This window comes from Taeniopygia guttata, chromosome 17 (assembly GCF_048771995.1).
Source record: "Taeniopygia guttata chromosome 17, bTaeGut7.mat, whole genome shotgun sequence".
Taxonomy (NCBI): Eukaryota; Metazoa; Chordata; class Aves; order Passeriformes; family Estrildidae; genus Taeniopygia; species Taeniopygia guttata.
In genome coordinates this window covers 503,789-527,754 of record NC_133042.1, presented here as the reverse complement: position 1 = coordinate 527,754, position 23,966 = coordinate 503,789, and the positions used below count along the sequence as shown (strand labels likewise).

General features: G+C 48.5%; 1 protein-coding gene across 2 annotated transcripts in view; it reads left to right on the top strand.

Annotated features, from left to right (window-relative positions):
- RABL6 (RAB, member RAS oncogene family like 6) overlaps positions 1-22,119 on the top strand; it is a 53,077-nt gene extending 30,958 nt beyond the window's left edge. Inside the window, exons 9-15 of one of the 2 annotated variants that reach the window (XM_072936814.1) lie at positions 4,347-4,699; positions 6,943-7,072; positions 14,818-15,030; positions 15,589-15,937; positions 17,806-17,977; positions 19,665-19,714; positions 20,358-22,119. In XM_072936814.1, the coding sequence (XP_072792915.1) occupies positions 4,347-4,699; positions 6,943-7,072; positions 14,818-15,030; positions 15,589-15,937; positions 17,806-17,977; positions 19,665-19,714; positions 20,358-20,561 (1,471 nt within the window). In that variant the 3' untranslated portion in view covers positions 20,562-22,119. Of the gene's footprint in view, positions 1-4,346; positions 4,700-6,906; positions 7,073-14,817; positions 15,031-15,588; positions 15,938-17,805; positions 17,978-19,664; positions 19,715-20,357 lie in introns of both variants that reach the window. The other variant, XM_030286942.4, reaches the window with a different exon arrangement.
- Positions 22,120-23,966: the final 1,847 nt, after the last annotated feature.

The window sequence follows — 23,966 nt, the reverse complement described above, 5'->3', positions numbered from 1 at the left end:
CTTTTGTGTTTTTTGTGTTTCCCCTGGGAACAGAGCAGCAGTAACCTCAGGCCCTGATGAATTTTTGTTCCCACAGAGCGTGCTCATCTTCAAAATTGCATATAAGTCTCCTCTTGAGAGCAGGTCCAACCACCAGTGAATTATTCAGGAGTCTGAGGATGTTTTGGACTTGTTACTTGGTCTATTATGGAATGATTGAAAGCTAAATAAGGAGCCCCTGTGAGTGAGGACAGATGAGCCACCTGGATGTGCATGGTATATTTGCAGTCTCTGTATCCCAATGGAATAAATGTGCTTAGCTATGAGTTCACCTTGTAGGACCTAGTCTGCTACGTCCAGAATGGGCACAAAGCTGCTTATTCCACAGTAAGGTTTTGAGTGAGTCCTTTTCCAAAGGACTGATGGATAGAATGAGGAATGGACAGATTGTGTAGAATCTGAGAAAAAACAGACACATGGCAGGTTTGGCCTGGTGTGTTCCCAAAACAGCCACACTTGTGCCTCTGAGGAGTGTGTGTAAAGCCAGAGAAAGCATTCATGCATTATGTAGTATTTTCAAAGTGTGGAGGATGCTTAGACACCTCCATCCTGGAAATTACTGCGAGCTTTCTGGCAGCATTTAATGTGTGCTGGTTTTCCACCCACCTCCCTCACAGAAGATCTGGCTATTAAAACTCAGCAGAGCTGGTTTATGCAGCCTGTGTAGAGAGTACCAGTGTCAGACCACCCTGATTTCCACAATGTCAAAGCACAAGGCTTGGCCCACGTGTCTGGTTGGAGCTGGTCAAAGTGACATGAAGCACACGTGTCACAGCTGTCCTCAGTGCTGTGCTGGGGCAAGAGTCTGTGTTGTGCTGTCCCCAAATAACCATTTGTATCTTCCTACTGAAGAACCTGCTGTCTCCTGGTTTTATGCCCTTCACACACCACAGGTGACAAAGGTACAAGAGCACAGGTGCAGACAAAGCCTACATGTGTTCTATGCCCCAGTCTGGTTGCGCTGGAGGGAAGGATGACACTCTTTATACTTCAGTTAAGTAGTGGGTTTTTTTTCTTCCAGCTCTTAAATTAATGTGTTTCTGGAGGAGAAACAGGTGGTAGTCGCAGTCTTCCCTCCCTCTGGAGCTGGCTACTTTCCCAGAACAAAGCAGGTTGTTTCCAAAATGGGCTGCTTTGGTAGAACTATGTACAGTAAATCTTTAAATACTCTGGTATTGTTAAGAGTTTCCTGTGCTTTGTTGAATCCAGCTTTAACTATTCTTTGAGCTTCATATTCTGTATACTGATGTGACACTACGTTCTTTGTGTCTCCTTGTTCCCAAATCTTCGGCGTACAATCATCTTATCCTACCTGAGGCAGCCAGTTACCTCGATGGTGGGACTCAGCAACTTGAGGCTCAGAGGTTGTTCATTCTGGTCTCATACCATGTTGGTGATTTAAGTGTTCCCACAGACAATCAGGAGAGCAAATACTGCTGGCAGCAGTGCCTTGGCTGCTGGATGCAGCAGTGCTCAGGCTTGCAGGCTTCCATCCAGGATTGCTGTTGCTATAAACAGGAACAAGGGTGCGTGTAAATCATCTGAGATTGATCTCTCCTCACAGTTGGGAGGCAGGAGTCTTTAATGCTGAGTGGGCCTTGGGAGGAGGAGGAGTGAGTACCACAAAGCAGAGCTGTTCAGCTCTCCTGTCTTCAGCTCACCAGAAGGTCTGGATCAAAGCTGGCAGAGGAGGACTGGAAGAATTCAGCGCTCGGCACATGTGATGTGGAGCTGAGGAGTTGCACATTGTATGCAGGCAAAGCTCACAAACAGCTTTACAGGCCATGGCAATTCACATGGTTTGGGGATAAAGAGCCTTAGCTTTGTTGGATGAGGGCTGAATTGCAGGGCCTCGTGGTTTCTTTCCCACCCCACAGATGCCGTACATGCCCTGCTTGGAGGACGTGGAGCCATGGCCCCCCTCCTCGGGAAGGGAGCGCAGTGATGGAGGGGTATTGAGTACACACTATCATGTTCTTGCAGCATGTGTGATGTATTGTGCACCTTCCAAACCAACCTGATGCAGTCTCCACAGAGCTCAGTGCAGGAGTTAAACTCCTTTATGTTTTTTCTCTGGTGCATGACAAATCCATGCATCATTTTCAGTGGAATGTGTTGTCGCGCAGCTCGCCCCAGGAGAGGGAGGATGGGGACTGGATGCTGCATCACGTCCTCTGAGCTCAGCTCTGCTGGGAGCTTATGCTAGTATAGCCAGTGTTCTGGGTGGAATAGACACGTAGTCTTGGCCTGGGTCCTGGTGGAAGCATCAGTGAGAACACCACAGCATGGCACTGATGTAGGTGCCTTGACAATCTGCAGCTTCCTCATAAGGGACAGCGGAGGTGTAGCACCAATCTCTGCTCTCTGTGATCAGGGGCAGGACCCAGGGAATGGCTGGAGCTGCATCAGGGCAGGTATAGGTTGGATATCAATGGACAGCATGTGACAGCCAGACTCTGGCATGGCTGGGATTGCAGTCCTTAGTCCAGACTTCCAGAATGAGCAAGGTGAGTCTTTCCCAGCCATTCGCACGTGGAGATCTGGGAGCAAGAACACTTTTCCTCACTCTTGAGTAGATGACTATTTTGTTTGTACTGTTGAATTTCCTCCTGTTTCTGTTACTTGGGATCATCTGTTTCTATTTATATATTGTCCTTGTCTATTTATGTTGCCTAACTAATTCTGCTTTTTGGTGCTGCCCTTGATCTCCACTTCAGCCAGTTACTTAGTTAGGAACAGATTCAACTAACAGCTTCCTGGGGCTATTGTTCCCTAGGGCTCCAGACACTGCTGGTCACAAAGTATATTATTTTGTTCCTTAAGAGTATATAAGGTTACTGCCTTAAAATAGGAAATCATATCTCAAGGCTTAGAGTCTCTTCGACCCCACTGTTTGCATTCTGTTCAGCAGTCAGTCCAGGGAAGGTTCTGGCTGGCTCAGGTCCCTGAAAGACAAGGTCATGCTTTGTGTGAGAGAGGAGGCTCTCCCTTCACAGTCTCATTGCCTGGAGAACAACCAAAGTCTGTCTTGCAGAACCAGCTGAATCCAGAGCCTCTATGCACAAATTCTTTAAGCTTAATGAAATAATAGGTGAGATTGGGATGTGCTGGATATTACACAGGATGCTTCGCTTTGGGTGTCCTCTCTGTATCTCTCAGCTGTGCAGCATGTGACAGATCTGTTTTTCAGACTATTTCATGGCAAAATATTATTTCTGTCCACATTTCTCTGCACACAATGTGTGAAACAGGCTGCTGACCCTGTGGGCTGCAGAAGGAGGCTTGGGTTAGGCTTGGGTTTGTTTTGGAAAAGGAAAGAGCTTTTCACTCTCTATAGTGGTACAGGCTATAATGTTCTTCCAGTTGGGAGCCCAGCCAGGATGACAACCTGCTCCAGAGCTCCTGCTACTTGGCTCCAGGGCCTCTCACACAGAGGGGGAGTGTGTGCAGGGGAGAGCCTGCATGTAGATCTGCACCCTGCGAGAAGGGTAATGGCAGTCAGTCTTCTCCGAGCCCTCAGGACAGCTCTTTTCTTTGGATATTCAAGGATTCTCCTCTTAAATCCATTCTTGGCTGATAAAGAGGTTATTACAGCAGTCTTCTTGAGTACTGTGATTTATTCTGCAGAATGTAAAAACGTGCCATTCCTACAGCACTTACTCCTTTAGAGACATATCCAACAACTGACTTCAGGTTGCATTTCAAGCCCTAGCATGCTGTTATAGTCTGTCTATTCAGGGAGCTCTCAATAGTGGTGCAAATACAGTTTTTATCCTGTAGTGCAGAGCAGGTTAGGATTCTCCACACCTCAGTGCAGATGGGGTGAGTTCAGCTCATGTGGGTAAACCAGATTTATTGTGACCCAGGGAGTCTCAGTGTCACTGAAAACAGACCCATACCCTCCCAAGCCCAGCTGGAAGCAGACCCATACTCTTCCAGCTCAGCACACAGCCAGATGAAAAGGGCTTATATAAAGGAAGGAGAGGGACTTTTTATATTGGCAGGTAATGACAGGACAAGGGGCAATGGTTTTAAACTGGCAGAGGGCAGGGTTGGATGGGAAGAAATTGTTCCCTGTGGGGGTGGGGAGATCCTGGCATAGGGTGTCCAGAGAAGCTGTGGCTGCCCCTGGACCCCTGGAAGTGTCCAAGGCCAGGTTGGACTTGGAGAAGCCTGGCCTAGTGGAAAGTGTCCCTGCCCAAGGCAGGGGTTGGAATGAGACAAGCTTTAAGGTCCCTCCCAACCCAAACCAGTCTGAGATTCTGAGATTCGCCACTCCCCATATTTGTAATTTATCTTTCCCACAGGTTCCTAGAAATGATGGAAGCCCGAAGCCAAGGGCACACATCACCACTAGCAACGAACGGGCAGAGCCCCTCCTCCGGCTCCCAGTCACCCATCGTACCTCCGAGCTCCGCATCGACAGGCAGCTCCAGCCCCAGCACCCCACAGCCGCCGCTGCCACTCACCACAAGCGCCACCATCTCTCCTGACCCCGCCTCATCCTTCTCACCAGTGCCTGTCCCCGAGGCCCCGCAGCCCCCCGCACCCGCCTCAGCTCCCACGGGCCCCCCGGCCGCCGCCCCCCCGCCCAAGCGTGGCATCATCGCGCGGCTCTTCGGGACATCCCTCGCAGCCGAGCCCACTCCTCCTCAGCCAGGTACGTGCTGGTGCCATATCTTGGCAGGAAGTGACCCATAGGCCTTCCAGCTTTCATTTCATTTTTTTCCCTGCGAGAGGCTGAGCAGACAGGTGTGGAAGGCCACAGGCTACAGGCGCCATGCTTATGCAGCAGGTGTCCAGAAGACTTGTGCTGTCATTCTCTATTTTCTCCTGATTAGCATTTTGGTTTGTCTCTGTGCTAGATGGGGACTGTGCCCAGCCAGCTGGGTGGTGGCTTTAGCATGCTTAAAAGGAAGATCCTGAAGACACAAGAGATACTAATAAAATAAGTAAAATGTCAGGTTCTTACCAGGAGCAAAAATATCTCCTGTATAGCAAAAAAATTACTAGAGAAGCTATTTGAAGTGCCATCCTTGCATATGTTTGGCAATCCGGAGGGGCTTCTGTGCATAACGGAGAGAAGCAGAGCACTGGGTTTAAAGGTTATTCATCCAGAAATGGTCATGTAGGTCCAGGCTCCACAGCAGAGCCCCCTCTGGGGAAATCTGCTCCTTCAGAGCAGGTCTGGGAGGAGGGAGCCCTCAGCTGCTGCCTCAGCACTGGTACTCACTGGAGCAGTGCAGCCCTCGGTCCAGACCCTGCCAAACAGAGTGCCAGGCAGAGGCATTGAGGGTTTGTTGCATGTAATTTTACTGATCCGGACCATAATTTGCCTGTCACATTCGCTTTGTTTGCAGAACTAACTGGAGCTGCAGAGCTGGCACTACCTAAAAATCATGGTTTGAGTCACCCTTTGGAAATACTTCTCACACTGGCTCACAGTGCTCCTGAGACACCCACAGAAAGAAAGTAGGAGGTGCTGGGGACACGGGTTGCAATTTCAGATGTTGAAATGGTCTGGTTTTAGATCTACACACAGTGTTCTGCATCCTGTGCCTCTTCCCAGATATGATACAATGCACCCATTTTGGTTTGTTTATGACTCTTCCTACCCAGAGAAAATAAAACAAAAACCAAAGAGGGGAGCAGATGTTAGAAATTCCTTGTCGATAAAAAGAACCTTTATCATTTTGATCTGTAGAGAAAAAGACAAGTGATCTACTAGCAGTGTTACAGTGAGTGGGTTTGGGGTTTTTCTTTTTCTTCCCTTTTTTAACTCTTTCTTTCCTTGACAGCTGTTTTGGGCTTGTGACTTTCAGCCCTGATATCTCGGAATGCTTTGGGGCAGTTGCAAAAGGCAGCCAGGAAGAGCTGGTGTGTCAGTGTTGCAAGGTTTCAGGGGTCTGCCAAAGGCCTGCACCTCCACTGGAATGTACTCAGGCACCAATTCACTGGAAAGCAGCTGAAAAATCATTGTTGCCAAGTAATATTTGGTTTTTCTGGGAGCTACTATTTAGGATTTCTCTTGAAGTCTTGGAGTAGTAATTGTTTTGGCTGTGGTTTAGCTTACACCATTGCTACTCTGTGGTGTTAGTGGTACTGTTGGTATGCAGAAGTGGTCTGAAGGTTGTGCTAAGGAGAGCAAAATCTAGAAAAAAAAGGCACAAGTCTTGTTTTATCCAAAAGAAAAGTCTAGATGTGAAGTTCACCATAAGCAGAGGAAAAACATTGAGTATTGCAAATTCTGGAAAGGTTAATCACTTCAGACTTCTTAGTTATGCTAATTTCATGAGTTTTCATCCTGATACCTTGAAGATGGGTAAAAGTGTTTCTACAGATAAACTGTATTAAAGTCACTCTCTATTTGAGGTAGCTCTTGAGCTTTTGTTTACACAAAACATCTGAAAGCACAATGTGAACAATTCTGCCTTGGGCAGTTAAAACTGAAAAAAGCAAGAGGATAGGAGAGGGTGAACTGAATAGTCTGAAAAAGGTAAGAGAATAGTGAAGGGACATCCCCCAGGAGCAGTGCATGTGTCACGGATGTAATAAAACCTGTGGTACAGTCAGTCATAGCATTCCCTGGAGAGCAGACCCAGCCCTTGCCAGGGAGGTTTTCAGTCTGTCTAAAAGCCTGGGTCAGCGTGGTGCATTCTAAACCACAGCAACCATGATCTGTGAATGCCTTCATGCCAGACTCTGGGCTGTTTTATATCTTGTTCATAACCTTCCTCTTCCCTCACTGTGGAGCCAGAGTCCTGCCTCATGGCTGCTGCCACCCTGAGCAGCACAGATCTGGAAGGAGCCAATTTCTGTCTTGTTTGTGGTGACACCAATGTTTTACAAATCCTGTTGCTAATGCAGATCCTGCTGCTGCCACTCCTCCCCCCAACCCTGCAGCCCCTGCCAAGGTACAGAGCGTGGAGGACTTTGTTCCTGAGGACAGCTTGGACCACAGCTTTCTGGAAGACCCAGTGCCGCAGAAGGACAAAGGGAAACCACAGGCCAAACACCATATGGATAGTGAAAGGTAAGGAAAGGAGGGTGGCAGCAGGAAGGGCAGGTCCCCAGCAGGGACACAGCTGGATGTGCAGCCTGGCTAACATGGTGCAACCATTCCGTGATTCCAGAGCAGTTAGCTGCCCCAGAGGCTTTCTGGCTGTGCTGTGGTCAGGCGTAGCATTCACTGTTTCCCATTTAGTGACACACACTGCTCCCTGGGAAGGAGGAACATCACGAAAAGCAGATTATCACCTTCCTGGTGTTGCTGTCTTGCTTTGTGCTCAGATTAAACTTCTGAGCCTTTTCCATCCCTTTCCTGGGTCAGGAAGGGATTTTCCTTCTGGCTGAACACACCGAATCATTTGAGATGTTTTTCTTCTGGAACATAGTTCAGTTTGCAGGGATACTATGTTTTGTTTAATGAATATTTTCCTTCTGCAGATGCACAAAGTGTGGCCAAGATCCTCTGTGACTTGGTAATGTCATTCCTGAGGCACTATGAAGGGATTTGGGTTTGGTGGAGGACATTTGGGAACACTCTATAGCTCTGTGGGATTCTGGAAGGAAGGAAAGATGGAGAAAGTCATGCTCCTTTGGGAGTGTCACTGCATGGTTGCCTGCAGAATCAAAAAAAAAAAAAACTCTTAGGGGGTTTCTGCTTCTTTTTCTCTGTGTCTAGTGTTTCTTCCCAGCATTTTCTCACTAAATTAGAGAGACACAAATTTGATAGATGATAGGGAATGGGTTGAATATTCACATTCAAAGAGTAGTGATCTATGGCTCAATGTCCAATTGAAGATGGGTGGTGTACAGGATCTGTACTGGGACATGGACTTCATCCATGAAACAGAGGGATTGAGGACACCCTTATTAGATTTACCAGTAACACCAAGCTGAGTAGTGTGGGTGACATCAGATGTCATCCAGAACCTGGAAAACATGAGAAGTGGCCCATGGGAACCTCATGAGGTTTGCCAAGGCCAAGCTCAAGTTGCTGTACCTGGATTGGAGCAACCTCTGGGATCAGTCCAGGCTGGAGGGTGAAGGGATTGAGTGCAGCCCTGGGGAGGAGGACTTGGGGCTGCTGGTGGGTGAGAGCTGGACCTGCCCCAGCCCTGGAACTCCCCGTGCCCTGGGTGGATCCCCGTTGTGGGCAGCAGGGGAGAGAGAGTTCTGCCCTGCTCAGGTGAGACCCCACCTGCAGGGCTGCCTCTAGCCCTAAGGGCTAGTGTCAAGAGGATGTAGAACTGCTGTAGAGAGGAGGCCACAGAGATGCTCCAAGGCCTGGAGCCCCTCTGCTCTGGAGCCAGGCTGGGGGAGCTGGGGGTGTTCGCCTGGAGAAGACAAGGCTCTGAGAAGATGTTATTGCAGCCTTTCAGTATTTAAGGGAAGATGAGCATGGAGGTTTTAGCAGGGTCTATTGCAATAGGACAAGAAATGGTGGTTTTAAACTAAAAGAGGGGCGATTCAGACTAGGTATAAGGAAGAAGGATTTTACAACAAGAATTGTGAGGCCCTGGCGCAGGTTGCCCAGGGAAGTGGTGGATGCCTCATCCCAGGAAACATTCCCAGTCCAGCTGGATGGGGCTCTGAGCAACCTGATCGAGTTGAAAATGTCCCTGCTCAGTGCAGAGGGTTGGAACAAGCTGAGCTTTAAGACCCCTTCCAACCCAAATCCAATCACCAGTCTGTGATTCTATAATTATCTCCTTAAAATGGCAGAGCTGTGCTTATGCCATAAGATGTATTTTCTCTTTTTTTTTTCCCTTTTTTCTTTTCCTAACTTTGATGGTTTTTAACCAAAAAAAGAAGAGGGGATTGTGTATACTGAGCTGCTCAGACAAGAGGATGTGTATGAGCCATCTGAAAGCAGACTGTCTCTTAAGAAGTGACCTAAGTATACTCTCAGGCTCTATATCTCTTGGCTCAGAATATTCCTTGCCTGCTGCCTCTTATCATCAACACTGGATTAACCAGGAGAGTAATTAAGCACGGACACTGCTCATTTGTGAGTGTGGTGGATTCTATCTCTTTTGACATCCTTGTCATGACCCAGTGTTCTCTACTTCAACCACAGCAATTTTAAATCAGTGCTGTTTGTGAGGCTCAATGCCCATGTAATGCAGGTCAGCCTGAATCATCATCCCTTGTGATGGCAGAACACGTGGATGTTTTATTAAAACTAAAAAAAAAAAGGCAAGAAAAAAGTGGTGGTTGCTGGCAGCATGCTGGCTTACAAAGCGTCTTGCTCATGGCTCTGGCAGAGCTGAGATATTTTTCTGGGTTTAACAAGGAATTGTCAGAAGAGGCAAGCCTGACCTTCTGAGAGACTGGGTCCTGAGGTGCCCTCAGAGCTCTGGAGTGGCAGTTCTACTGTGGGTGAGAGGCTGATCCTTCACAAAGGCTTCTCTGCTTCAGAGTGTCAGTCAGTGGAAGCAAGTAAGTGTTAAATTGTATAAAAAGTCAAACATGTCAGACAGGGGTGCAAGAACCCTACTCCTTTGTTCAGAGTTCATCCTTTGCTCACAGTGATACCCAGTGCAGTCACAGCAGCTCTGTTTCCCTGGGAGAAGACCTTGCAGCACATCCCTGCAAATTCACATGCTCATTACTCCTCTGCAACCTGGCACCCATGGCTTGCTCTGGTTTCTTCTATGTCACACAGTTTTCTCAGTGGTCTGGCAATTTTCCATTCTGTTTCTTGCCAAAAAGGACCTGCTAGGATAAGCCAAATGTGCAGAAATTCAGAGATGCAGATGTAGTTCTGACCATGACTTGCAATAATTGTTTTCTTTCAGATGTCAGTTACAGCCCCACGGTAGCAAGGAACAACATTCCAGTTCTGTTAGCACTGTCCTCGATAATCAGCTTCTGCTGCAGTGAGGAGGTGGCTGTAATTCCCATAAAATCTGCTGCAGAAATTTATCTCTGACCTAAAGAACACAGTAGATCTGTGGTTATGTCGGAATCTGTGGTATTTAAATGATCCCAAGATTGTAGAAAGTCTCTGTCTTTCAGCCCCGCTGCCAAAGCAGAAGCCATAATTCGTCTGTGCTGGTTTCAAGGTTGTTTATTCTGTTTATCTCTAACATGTTCTGCTACCCTGCCTCAGGTCTGTCCTGCAGGGCAGCGTGTGGGGCTCTGCCCTCAGTGGGATGGTACAAACATTAAATACCACAAACTACCTGTGCTGGATTTACAATAACGTGCCAATATCTGTCACCTACGTTGGACAGTGTGTCCCCAGCCTGAACCAACAGAAAAATGCCAACACCACAGTGAAACATGGAGGGCATGAAGAAGGAGAAAAAGGACAAGACACACCCAATTTCCTCCATCTTGCCTTCCTTTGAACCCCGTATCTAGATCCTAAAATTCTACTTTTGCACCCATGCCGCACTAATTATTACTTGAATCAAACACTAAGGGCTTGTAATTCATTCTGTAAGATTGAAAACTCTTTTCCATGGGCAGAGATCACAGCCAGTGTCTCTGGGGGCTCTGTCCAGGGGGGTTCCTGACCCCTGCCAGGGTCCCAGGCCTGCCAGGGCAGCCAGAGGGATGCCCTGGATTCCTATATGAAATCACTCAAACCTCGGGGAGATTTTTTTTCTTTTAAAAAATGGAATCCTGGAAGGTGCTTTTCCCCTGTATCTGAGTGAAGAACAAGACCTGCGAATGTCCCAGCAAGGTGCATTCGGGTCTCATGCACATTTTGAAGCAGATACCTGAGTGTTGAGCTTACATAACTCACCAGCCTGCCTGGGTGTGCTGGAGCCAAGGGTAAGCTCCAGGACTGAAGTGTCATTGAAGATGTGGCAGAAGAATGGGCCATGTTTTGAGAATTTGTGAAATTACTTTTCCTACCCAAGAGGAATCTCCTTGGTGACTGTGAGCAGGAGTCCTGCAGGGAGCTCTGAGCGCACCTCGGTGTACTGAGCTACATTCACAGGGTTGGAAGGCAGCTTGGGGGCCATCCAGTTCAACCTCCCCCTCATCCTGGGCCACTCAGAACTGGTTTCCCAAAACCATTTCCAGATGGGTTTTGAATATCTCCAGAGAATCCAGAAGCCTCTCTAGCAACCCATGTCAGTACACAGGCATGCTCTCAGTGGAAAAAGTGTTTGCTGATGTTCATGGGGAACCTCCTGAGTTACAGTTTGTGTCCCTTGCCTTTTGTCCTGGCACTGGGCAGCACTGAAAAAAGCCTTTTTCCATCTTCTTTGTACCTCCTTCAGCTGTTTAAATACCTTTATAAGGTCCCCTCAAGCCTTCTCCAGGCTAAGCAGTTCTGGCTTTCATGTGGGAGAGCCCTTCCTCATGCGAGCAATGCTCCAATCAGTTAATCATCCTAATGGCCCTTCACTGGATTCACTCTCTCTTTGCTGCACACTGGTCTCCAGCTGTGGCCTCACTGGTGCAGAGCAGAAGGGCAGCATCACCTCCCTGACCTGTTGGCAGTGCTTTGCCTTATGAAGACCAGGACACCATTGGCCTTCTTGCAGCAGGGGCACCTTGTTCAGCTTGGCATGCCCCAGGCGTGCAGTGGAGTCCTGGGTTTTGTTAAATGGCATGTTGTGGTTCTCTGATTTGCAGCAGAGAACTCCCAGAATCAGTTTCTTTGCCAGTTAATTAGGAAGGTATTTCAGTCTCCCAGTTTGCTGTTTCAGAACTTAATTTGCTGCCCTGAGCCAGCATGCATGTGAGTGCACCAGAGGACCTAATCTGGCCCCAAAGCATCCCGCCCTTGGCTTCTGCTGGGTCAGGTGGCCTGGGTCCCTGGGGGAGCTGAAGATGTCTGAAAGCCATTTTGTGCTTTGCCTGACAGTGTTCCTGATCTTTCTTTTCTGCATCCTTAGACATTTATCTTAAACATGGATTAGATGTCTGTGTCCTCACATCTGAAGGGCTTTGAAGTGGTTGTTTGCTTTTATGGATCTGTTATGGATTCCATGATGCCCAGCTCTGCTAGCCCAAGGGAGGGAAGGTTCACAGTAGAAGACCAACGTCTCCTAGAACAGCCACACAGGCTCATCCTGCAGCATGGGATTCCCTCAGCTTACCTGCTTTATTAGAGCTTAGCTTTTTTCTTTCTTTAGCCCCACAAAAGGATGTGGCAGGAGCCCTTGAGCTCCCGGGGCTATGGGAACGTGGCCTAGCCAGGTTTGAGGCTGTGAGCTCAGGTTGCAGCAGGGTTTGTTTCCTCCCCAGCAGCCAGTCTGTGACACACTGGAGGCTCACAGAGGACACCCCAGCAGGCTCTGTGGTCACTAGCTCAGAGCAGAGCTCAGTGAGCAGCATCATTTTGGGGGGGTACCTGCACCTGCAGACACTTTAGCTCAGTGCTCATGCCAGCTTGGCAGTGCTTCAAGGGCTGCAGGAAGGGGTGCAATGTGATTGGGTTTGCATGCTTTGCCTTCCTTCCAGCTGGAAGCTCAGGACCACAAGCTGATCGTAGTTTTGCCTTGTCAGAGCCTGTTTATACTGAAGCAGTGATTTTCCTGATGTATATTCACTCCACTGCTCTGCTCTTACGCTGTCGCTCAGCGATCTGTGTTGTCTGGAGATGGAGGCAGGGTTCTCACTGCAGAAGGACATGACCCACTTTGGTGAAGGGATATACACGTGGGGGTGTACACCCATTTGGACTGGGAAAGCTGGAAATGCTGCAAGTCTGTGTGGAGCATGGAAGGACAGTGGCAGCAATCTCTTCAGAGCCCCTGTGCTTAATAGAGCAGTGATGTGTTGAAGAAAGGTGGTGTGTCTAACTCAGAATAATATCCTGCCATTTTTAGGATGCAACTCCATTTTCTTTTCAGTGCATTTCAAGAGAAAACCCTGCCAGTGCTTTGAAAACCTCAGGAATCACTCACTTGTCATTCCTCCAGCCTCAGGGCTGCTTGGGCACCAGTTTTCCTCTCCTTTGTGTGGCTCGGCTGTGTGCCTTCATCCTGGCATGGTGTGAGAGCAGCAGTGTTAGTGATGAAGGGGCTCTTCAGCAGCCTGGCCCTGCTCAGTAGGGCACTGAGAGCAGGTCCTGAGAGCAGAGGGACCCATGCCAAGAGCAGAGGGAAGGCCTTGTCTGGGCTGGAGTCTTAGCCAGACTCCAGCCCAGACAAGCACTGGTTGTGATCACTGGTGTCCCATTGTCACAAACAGCTCCATTGTCTGTTGTTGGCAGATGTATTAACTCTTTAAAACGACCTTTTCAAGCAGCACCCAGCCATATAGAGGAGCCAGAGTGAGCAGTTGCCATCATCCCAACTGTGTTTAGGGTATTTCTCATCTCACCAGCACACCATACTCCACTGTCTTCCAGTGCTTGTCCTGTGCTGGGAACACCACTTACTTCCAGTTGAAGGATTTTAGGGTTTTGTTTATGTCTGTGCAATCTAATCTGTTCCAAGCTATAATATGTTTTTTGTCTCTGTATAAACAGAAGGTTGTGCTTGTACCATCCAGGTGGCATCATTAAAAGGGCAGACAGAGACTTACATGTGGGGTTATCAGGAAGGAACTGGTTATCTCTTGTGGATGAAGCAAATAGAACAAAGAAAGGTGATGGCAGAGGCTCATCAGCTGAGCCTGAGGAAAATATCTGTATTCCTGACATGACCAGATTTTTCATAAAGTGTTAAAATTTTGAGTCCTAGGGACATTCGGACAAGAATCCTCTTATTTCAGCTTCAAAGTTCTCTCAAGCTGTCTTTGAACACAGAACTGTGCTACATCCAGGGAGGCTGACAGACTCCCAGCTCTGGCAGTGTTTTCTTAGGTTAATTTAATTTGGGCAATGTTAAAGCTTGGCTGTGGTGTCTGTCTATCTGCCTGCTTCAGGGAGCACTGCAAAAACAGTAATGGTTCCAGGAAGCTAATAGCTGTCAGTGAGCTCCCATAGCAGTGACAGTGTATGATCAGGTTTAATTACAAGATGTGGTGATAAAGACAGGCATTTCCCATGGTTTGACTGACTGATCCTTGTATGGTGGATGGAGCTCCACGTTCTGATGAAGCTGTGGCAACAGGCTTCTCTGTACCTCTGAGGCTCATCTCCAGCCACACATTTTCAGCTGGAGGGGCAGCAACTGCCCTGTGACACATCCTGCTGTGGCCCTCTGGGTGTGGGGCTCATGCCACTGCTGCAGCCTGCAGAGGGCAGGTCCCGCCCGAGCTGGGCAGTGGCAAGGGAAGGCTGGCAGTGCACAGAATCACAAAATCACCAGCTGGTTTGTGTTGGAAGGGACCTTAAAGCCCTTCCCATTCCAGCCCCTGCCATGGGCAGGGACACCTTCCACTATCCCAGGTTATTCCAAGCTCCATCCAGCCTGGCCTTGGACACTTCCAGGGATCCAGGGGCAACCACAGCTTCTCTGCGCACGCCGTGCCAGGGCCTCACCACCCTCACAGGGAATAATTCCTTCCCAATATCCTGTCTATCCCTGCCCTCCTTCAGCTTAAAGCCATTCTCCTCATCCTGTCCCTCCTGACCCTTGTACAAAGTCCCTTTCCAGCTCTATTGGAGCCCCTTTAGGCACTGGAAGGGCTCTAACACCTCCCCAGAGCCTTCTCTTCTCCAGGCCTAACTATCCCCATTTTCAGCCTGTCTCCAGAGCAGAGGTGCTCCAGCCCTTCAATCATCATCTGCCTCAGGCTGGGGATGTGTCCCCGGAAGTTGGCTGTATGAGCCAGGCCAGTCTCAGTCTTTGTGCTGGGGGAGGCAGGTCTGTCCAGCACCTCCTGAGGTGCTGTGTCTGATCACTCTCTGTGTTGCAGTGATGGAGAGGCACCTGGTGAGAACCCCATGGTGGCAGGTTTCCAAGACGACTTGGATCTGGATGACAAAATCCCCAGTGGACCAATGCTGGCAGCAGAACGGGTGCCAAGCAAGAACATCACCCTCTCCAGTGAGGAGGAGGAAGAGGTGAAGGACTCTAAGGTCATCCTCATATCTGATGGAGACAAAAACACAGAGCAGGAAAAAAAAAGGTACAGAGCATAGACTGAAGTGTGGGGTTGTTCTGGAAAACCTGGATCTCTCCTCCATCCTGACACTGACTGTGTGTGGCTTCTGGGAAGTCTTGGTGTTTCTTTCTGCCTGTTCTTCAGCTGTGAGCTGGGGCTCTAGTTACTGTAGGTGTAGCTGTTATGTGTGGTGCGTCCTACCCCATGTCTTGGAGCACTGTGCTCCTGTGTCACTGGGATGGTTCTGCATGCTTTTCCTCCAATTTAAACAAGAGTCTGGAACTAAGCACCAGAGTGGCTGTTTGTGGTGGTGTGGGGAGGAGAGAGGAGTCAAGTCTTGGGTAAAGGGAGTGGAGTCACTCACCACACCCTGTGCTGGGGAACGGTGATGTTCTCCACATACCACGTCCTGTGGAGTGAGAGTTAGGATTAGGGACACAAGGGTTATCCTCAGCATGAGTGATGCATTTGACTCCACACCCCTATAGGATGCACTGCCTTTCCCAGAGGAAGCTTAGCTGTTAAGTGTGCCTTGCTTCACAGAATAGGGTGGACAGGCTCTGACAACTTGTTTCTTCTCAGGTCTTCCAGAAATTCTCTGAAACCCCAGAGTGAAGCAATTTTGAGCAAAGCAACTGACCCGAGGCCTCCTGACAGCTTACCTCCCCGCTCCGGGTCTGAACGAAACAACGGCAGCAAGGGCAACGTGAGCCTGTCAGCTCCTGCTGCTGCCCCCACAGCGGCAGCCCAGGCCTCAAAGGCCACTACCCAAAGCAAAGGACTTGTTTCCAAGCAGAAAGTAGTCAAAGAGAAGAAGCCTGAGGAGTCTGACAGTGATCAAGAGGGACCAATAGCTACTCAGATGCTTTCATTCGTTATGGATGACCCAGACTTTGAAAGTGAAGATTCTGACAGCCAGAAGAAAAAAATGGTAAATAAGAAGCCCATGTTGCTGTGAGCTGTGCCAAGCTGAGCTGGAAGGGTTAAGGCATTGCCCTGAGCAAAGACTTCATCTGATCTCCCCTCCCTCAGCAGTAGTTGCAGCAAGGCAGGTGCTAAGCAACCTGCAGAGTTTGATGTGAGCACAAACCTAGTAATGCTCTGAGTATGGAAGCCACCTGGCAGCAAGAACCCCATAGAATCACAGATGCATAGAATACCCCGAGTTGGAAGGGACTCAGAAGAATCATTGAGTCCAGCCCCTGGCCTTGCACAGACTCCCCCACCAACCCCACCCTGGGCATCCCTGGCAGCACTGCCCAAAGGCTCCTGGAGCTCTGGCAGCCTCGGGGCCGTGCCCATTCCCTGGGGAGCCTGGGCAGTGCCAGCATCTCTGGGGGAAGAACCTTTTCCTAATATCCAGCCTAGACCTTCCTGACATGAGGTTTGTGTTTACAAACACAAACAAGATTTGTGCTTGTGCGTTTTACAGTGCTGTTTACTCTTAGCCAGTCCAGCAGTGTGGGAGGTACAAAATGTAAAGCTGCTGGGTTTTCACATGAACTATAACATGCAGAAGTGTGTGTCTGCTAAAAAGAGTGAGCTCCTTGCAGTCAATCCAGCAATAAAAAGGCACCTCTTGTCCTGCACCTTTTCTCTGAACTGGTCAGAACTTGCTGCATGGCTTGAGATATTTATGATTTTGGTGACCACAACCTGCAGAGCAATCTCTGGAAACTGCTAGCAGTGATTTGGGGTGGGCAGTGGCTGTTCAGGAGTGTCCTGATATTTGGGTTTGTTGGTGTTCAGGGGGTTTCCCTGTGTTGGCATCATTCTGAATCCTGTTGAAAGGACTGTTGTCCCAGTTTCTTTGACCTTACTCATGTGTCATGCTGTTTATTAAGTAATTTTCTATTCATTTTACGTCTTCCTGTTTTTCTTGATGATTTAGTATGAAACCAAAAGTATTTGGATCAAGTTTCCATCTTTTGCATGCTCCAGTGAGAAGGGATCCTCCAGTGATGAGGAAGCAGCAGTGTCAAGGAATGCCTGACCCAGGGAATGCTTTCCCACTGCAGGCTGTACTGGTCAGGCAAAGCAGTACAGCCATCGCCATTGGCAGGGTGGGGGCACTGCCTGACCAGCAGCACAGGGGCCGTTTTCCATCCGTGTACAAAGGTACAAGAAAAGGTTGGATAACGGATTCTGAAGAGGATCAGTTGGCAGGTATCAGAAGATCATTAAACTGAATTTCCATTCCCATCATGCAGAGATGGAGGATTCTGGGGTAATTTCCAGGCTCTGCAGCATCCGGGTTTTAGCCCGCGTTGAAGGGGCAGGTTTGCCCTGGGAGCACATTCCCTTTTGGCTTGTTGAAGGGAATTATTCTGCAGACACACTCTGCTTCCTCAGCCCTGCTGCCTCTGGTACCTGAGACCCACAGAGCTGCACAGCAGAAAGCATTTGTCGCTCAGGGCTGGAGGGGAGTTTTCAGTCTATTAGATTGGATTTTCCCAGAACAGAGGTGCTTTCCCAGGGCAGGAGGAAGCTGATGCTGGTGAGCTAGCAGAGTTGAAGGCCTCATTTAATCCCTTTATATTGGGAATTTGATTTCAGCAGGCTCAGTGTGAAGTTCTCAGAAAACCCTTGCCAGTACCAGTGCAACTGAGGCATTTTACCAAGGCAAAAATTAAAACTCATGAGATCCAGGACATTGATTTCCAGGCAATAACAGCTCAGTTCAGCTGGCATTTCCTTCCTTCCTCCCGAGCTGCTGACATTTGACATTTTTGTATGCAAAATGGTTAGAGATTTTGGTTGAAGCATTTGTCAGTTTTGTCTGCCTTTGCTTCTCTCTAGAATGAATTCCCAGTGCGGGAAGATCTCTCTGAACTATCTGAAGATGATACCTCACTGGCAAAGCCTCCCCAACCTGTGAAAACAACAGTCCCTTCCTTTAAACTGAAAAATGACTCAGATCTCTTTGGCTTGGGTTTGGAAGAAGCTGGTCCCAAGGAGAGCAGCGAGGAAGGTAAAGCTCACACCTTATTTCCACTCTTGCTGCTTTTGTTTGTCAGGCATCTGGTTTTTCCAAAGTCTTTCCAGGGTGTCAGCAAACCAATTTGCACTAAATAAAATACCCTCTAACTTTATGCAGTGCCCTGTGTGAGTCTGTAATCTGGTTTAACAGAGCATAAATAGCTTTTAAGTTTTTCCCCATGAGGATGAGAACTTGGCTTGTCCCTGGCACCAGCCATGGGTTATTTTTGTCCCAGCTGCAAGCAGAAGCACAACTTTCACAAGCTGCTGCTGTGTAAGCCGTCCTGCTTAGCCCTATGTGCTTGGGAAGTGGTTTTCAGCATTGCATTCCAGTGTCCACCCCCTCCAGAATTTGGATCAACTTGAACAAAATGCTCTGACATACCCTGACAATTTCCTCTTCTGTTTTTGGGAAAGATGGGGTGGGATCCTAATCACAACCTAAGCATTCCTCAAGCTTTATTTTTTACAAAAAAAATTTTGTTCCTGAGGGAACAAATCCTACTCGTAGAAATAATTCCTGCTGTCTAGGCATTTCTGCAGAGCGACTTCCTGTAGACCTGCACCGATGTCAGCATGAAAGATGGGAAGTTAAAGATTTAAGGAAGGAAAAAAGCTGTGAGCAGCACCAGAGAGAGCTCCTTGAATAGCTGTTCCAAAAGTGTGAGGAAGGTGTCACAGGCTGCCATGGTTCTATCAGCTTGTCACTCTGAGCTGCTGAACAGCAGAGCTTGAAATAGCTATAAGTGCATCTGCAGAGGCCCAGGTCAATAATTTAACTTCAGTTCAGATTCTTAAATAATTAAATGTGGGTTCCTCCTATCTTCTGGTGATAAATATAAAACCATTTCTCAGTCATCAGTGATTGGAGCTTGACTGGCAATTAGCCTTCTCCATGGCTGCATTTACACGTCAGCTGAGGAAAAAGGCATGTGTAGATAAGAGTGACAATCAAACAGCACATGTGAAAAGTAGTGCTGCTGTGAAGCAGCCATGCAGGTACTCCCCTGTTTGAGGAGGTTTTGTGCAAAGGCAGTGGACACTCAGCAACCAAGTCATCAGCCACAGTCAAATCTGACACATGTGATAGGGATAGACTCTGGGACTCATTTGGTGGTGTGAAAGTATTCACCCCTGTAGAGCAGCGCTGCAGCAGGGATGCTTTGGGGATGTAATTTCCATACACAATGTGAGCAGCAGTGAGTGTTGGCCTGCCAGGGTGTCCCATCTGCTGATACCGTGTCCTCAGTTGTCCTCAGAGAAGATGCCTGGGAGGATTTCCATCAGAGGGGAACTGTTCCCAAGAGCTCTTCTTCGTTTCTGGAAATAACAATCCAGTCCCAAATTTGGCCTTTTGGACCAGTTTGTAGAGTTAGTCTCTAGATGTGTTTCTTAGTAGCTGTGACACACTGAACGTTAGGTCAGTGTTGATCACACAGATCATATAATGCTCATAATTAAACAAGACAGATATGGTTGAGTCAGGGTGTGAGTGCTGAGGCCTGTGTTGGTTCCCAAAGGGGCACAGTTTGGCCTGGAGTGCTGGCCTTGCCTTTGCCCATGGATTCCCAGGATGGAGCATTTCATTCTCAGAAATGGGTCCAGGGCAGAATTACAGCTCTTACCATTTAAATTAAACACAATGTTTCTGGGGTTTTGTTTGTTTTTTTGTTGAACAGATAAACAAGCTTCTAAGGAGAAAAAGAAGAAGAAGAAGAAAAGCAAAGAGGTACTGTTAATTAAACAGATCTGCCGTGTTACCCATCTGCCAAGGACAGACATGGCCTTTCATGGTTTCCTCCTTGGAAAAGGGACTTGGGGGACCCCCTTCCATGCTCACATCTTGCACCTCTGATCTGTGCCTCCTAGGCTCTGCAGACCACTGAACTTCAAAACGAGCTTGTAGAGCAGTTGAATTTTGAAAAGGGAGTGTGTGAGTTTGTAAAATACAGGATGAGGAAGAGCAGTGCCTCTCTGCTGGACTGTGTGTTCATAGCACCATGATTTTCAAGCAGAGGGGTGCCCACAACATATATCTTGTGGATAGTGAGGGAAGCCTTCAGGAGGCTTTTTCTGTGCCATTTAAGCCTGTGCAGTACCATGGTATTTTTGGGCACAAACTCGGAAAGACCAGTGCCCTGTATAACCCAAATGGTCTGTCTGCTTTTCTGTCCAAACTTGCGGAAGGGCCTTCGGTGCTTTTACCTGAGTAAGATTCCTAATTCAGTTGAAGACATCCCTGCCCATGGCACATGGTTGGACTCGGTGCTTTCCAGCCCAAACCATTCTTCAGAGTTAGGTGTCAGGGCAGTACATCCTGGGTCACTTGCACACTCAGAGCATTTGCTAATGAAAATGTTCTCATTTTGCAGGAAGAGGACAAGTCAGTGAAAAAGAAGAGCAAACACAAGAAGAGCAAAGAGAAGGAGGAGAGCAAAGAGGAGAAAGAGAAAAAGAAAAAGAAAAAGAAGAGCAAGGAGAAAAGCAGCGAGATAGATGAACTTGAGGCTTTTCTTGGTGGAGGAGGAGTCAGCATGAGCAAACCACGGAGCGGGGGAGACTATGAGGAGCTGTAGTTTGGCTGCAAGTGGACTCTGCACCATGGCTGTCTCCATCTTCTCTGATGAGTCACCCCAGGACAGGCACAGATGTGTAAAGCTTTGGCCCTTTGGTCTCTCAAACCAGAATGAGCAAAACAAAAGCTTTACATCTGTGTGTGCTGCTCTGGCGCATCGTTACACAAAGAAAACCAAGCTGAGATGTACATGAGCCAGGGGAATGTTCAGGGCATGGCTCCCAGGCCTGCTGCCAGGCTGTCAGTTTTTCTCCTTGCAGAGATGCCCCATCAGGTCACTGGCAGGCTGTGGGGCGAGGAGACCTGACTCCTGCTCCATCCCTGCTGCATTCCACTCCTGCACACCTGAAATTCCTGTCTTGTTAAGAGGAGTGCAACAAAACATGCTGCATGAACACATCGTGCTCGACTATCTCAAGTCTTTAACTTCTTATCCTTCCTATTTTTTTAAGGAGAAAGATTATATTGGCCATTGCTTCACCTGGCGGTTGATGAGTTTTAAGTCAAGCAGATCATGCTGTGGTACTACTCTCTAAAGCAGCAGGCGCAGGGACAGTGTGAGAGAGAGTGTGATTGTTGAAGTCCTTTGAACAGGACCTTTCCACACAGCAGCTTAATTAGCCCTCACTGGTGCTGCTGTTGGAATTCATGAAGCCCATTGATTTCCGTGGCCCCAGTGTCTCAGACACTACATGTAAGCTGCTATGCAGTTTGGGAAAACAATGAAAAGTGCGAAGCTAACCTGAAAGAGAAAAATCAGTGCTTTTCTGCATTTCCCACCCTTGAATTTGCATATTCCAGAATCCCCTGCTGCTGGGACCTCTCAGGGACACAACTCCATGTGGAAATGAAGATACCCAGAGCTTCAGAATTGGCTACAGGGCAGTGTTGGCATGGCAAGGCATTTGCTTCTCAGGCATTTTCCAGTCAGGCTGTAAACCCTGGCTGCTGCTCTGTGCCGAGAGGGACCAGCACTGCAGCTCAGCCTCATCCGTTTTGCTCCAGTCCTGTCCATCCTGCAGCCAGCCAGTGTGCTGCCTTTCCTGCCCCAAGCAGAGAGCCTCCTCTGTCCCATGAGTTTGGGAAGTCTTTTCGTTTTTGCTTTCAACTTAAACCTATGGATTAGAACCTGCTCAGCAGCCGTTGGATGAGCACTACGGCCACCCCTTGGCACTCACCTGTGTCTCAGTCAGCAGTCCCTGTGTTTGATGGAGCTGGTTAGTTCTTTGTACCCCTCTTGGTTTGGGTCTGGGGTCCATTTGCTCAGCTCAGATGGTGAAGCTTCCTCCAGGTTCTGTGCATTACATTCCCCTCTTCCTTGTAAGTTGTTTTGAGGTTTGGTTTTGTTCTCCCTAACCCCTTTCTGTTGTAAAATGTCAGCCATGAAATCCAAACTGGAGTTTCCTTCTGCATCCCTATAAAGCAATGTGTTCTTTTGATCAATTAACCACTCCAGAGCTGTCTTGACCAGCAGGCATTTCCTGCTTCATTTTTCTTTTTCTTGTGCCCAAAATTCACTTGTAACCATTTCCCTATAAAACAAATGGTTTTTTGCTGCATGAGCAGTGTGTTGTTCAAGTCTGTCTGCCATTAGCATTTGCCTCTGAGCATTTCACATGGCACTGTAGGGAAATTGCATGGGACAGTTCAAACTTTGCACATCCAGGGAGGAAAACAAGATTGAGATGGGACTTGTTTGTGGCCCTTCTGGGCAAAGGCAGGTGGAAGTTCAAGCCTCAGCTGCCACAGTCCCAAAAGTGCTTCTGTTCCATCAGGATTTTGGGTCATGTTCCATTTTTGCATTGAAATACCCTGGTACAGTCCATTCTGACTATAAAGCTCTGTTGTACACTTGTCTCTGCACATCTTCTTCTACCCCAGAGCCCCTGTGCCTGGGCTCGGGAGCTGTGTGTCCCTCCTTGTGCTGCTATGCTCGCACACCTCACAAGATGGGGCACTGAATTAAAATCCATTCCAAAAAGAGGAGCTGAACATAAAACCTATGAGTTCTGTCTCCAGAACTGATGGCTGCCCTGAAAGAGCTGTTGCTTCCCACAGCATGGAGGGGGGCGGGGGTTCTGGTCAGGTGTGGGTACAAGGGGCTGTACTGGTGGCCAGTCCCTGCTGACACAAGTGCTGGCCTTGATGTGTCTGGCACCTGTGCCAGGTTTGCTGCCATAGGAGCCTCCACATTGCCTGCAGCTTGTCAGCACAAGAGCTCAGGCAAAAACAAGTAAAGATGAGTCATTCTGCTCCAAAATACTCCTGTAAAAGAGAAAAGCAGATGCATGAGCTGGCTCTACTGACACTCGAGACACAGGAGGGTGTGTGGCATGGTTTGGCTTCTGCAGCAAGGCCAGAGAAATCCCACCCTGTGGGTAAAGTGGGAGTGTGGAAGGGAAAAGCAGCAAAAATACTCTATTTATAATGCACACAATCCCAGAGTGATTTAGGTTGGAAGAGACCCTGAAGCTCATCTTATTCCAGCCTCCTGCCATGGGCAGGGATACCTTCCACTAGACCTGTTTGCTCCAAGCCCTGTCCAACCTCATCTTTTTAGGCTATGCTTCTCCCTTTTCCAGGGAATGCTGAACTGGTTTGAGCTACAGCGTGAGCGGTGACCCAGAGCCAGCAAGCGTGAGGGAGGGGAGAAGGAAACAGGCCTTGTTTGAGCCAGGCTTTCCCATGCCATCCTTTCAAAGAAGCTAAATATTAAAAGTATGTATGTACCTGTCATTATGGGGAAGCTTCTGCAGGATCACAATGATATAAATAGTTACTGCAAGCATCTCTGCAGGTACCAGGGTATTTGCTTTTGATTTTATCACTCGTCCAAAAAAAAAAAAAAAATCAAGAGCTTGAGGCTGAGGAGCTGCAGTTTCTTGGAGGTAGTGCTGGCCAGAGCTGCAGGGGCTGGGTTTTAAGCAGTAGGAGGGAAAAGTGCAGATTTATCACTGCATTTTGGCTGGGGTTGTTTACCCAGCACAGCATGGGGAGCCTCATCCATCGGAGACAGGGTAGTACCTGCTCCCCTTCTTGCACGGGATCTCCAGGGCCACCAAATTGTCTTGGCTCCCACTGTGCCAGCTTGGAGCCAGAGCACTCGGGATAAGTCAGGAGAGAACTCCGAGGGCCCCTGCTCTCCCCCAGTGTCCTCTCGTCCAGGATGGCCCAGGTGCTCTCCCATTCTCTGCAGATATTTATCTGAGGAGTACTCCTTGCTCTACACACCCCTGGAGGGGGACAACCCAGCGTGACAGTTCACAGCTGTTGTCACTCAGCAGCTCCTGGTGTGTGACAGTGCAGCTGCTGTGAGGGGACAGTGGGGGCTGTGAGGGGACAGTGGGTGCTGTAGGGGGCTGTGGGTGCTGTGAGGGGACAGTGGGTGCTGTGAGGGGCTGTGGGT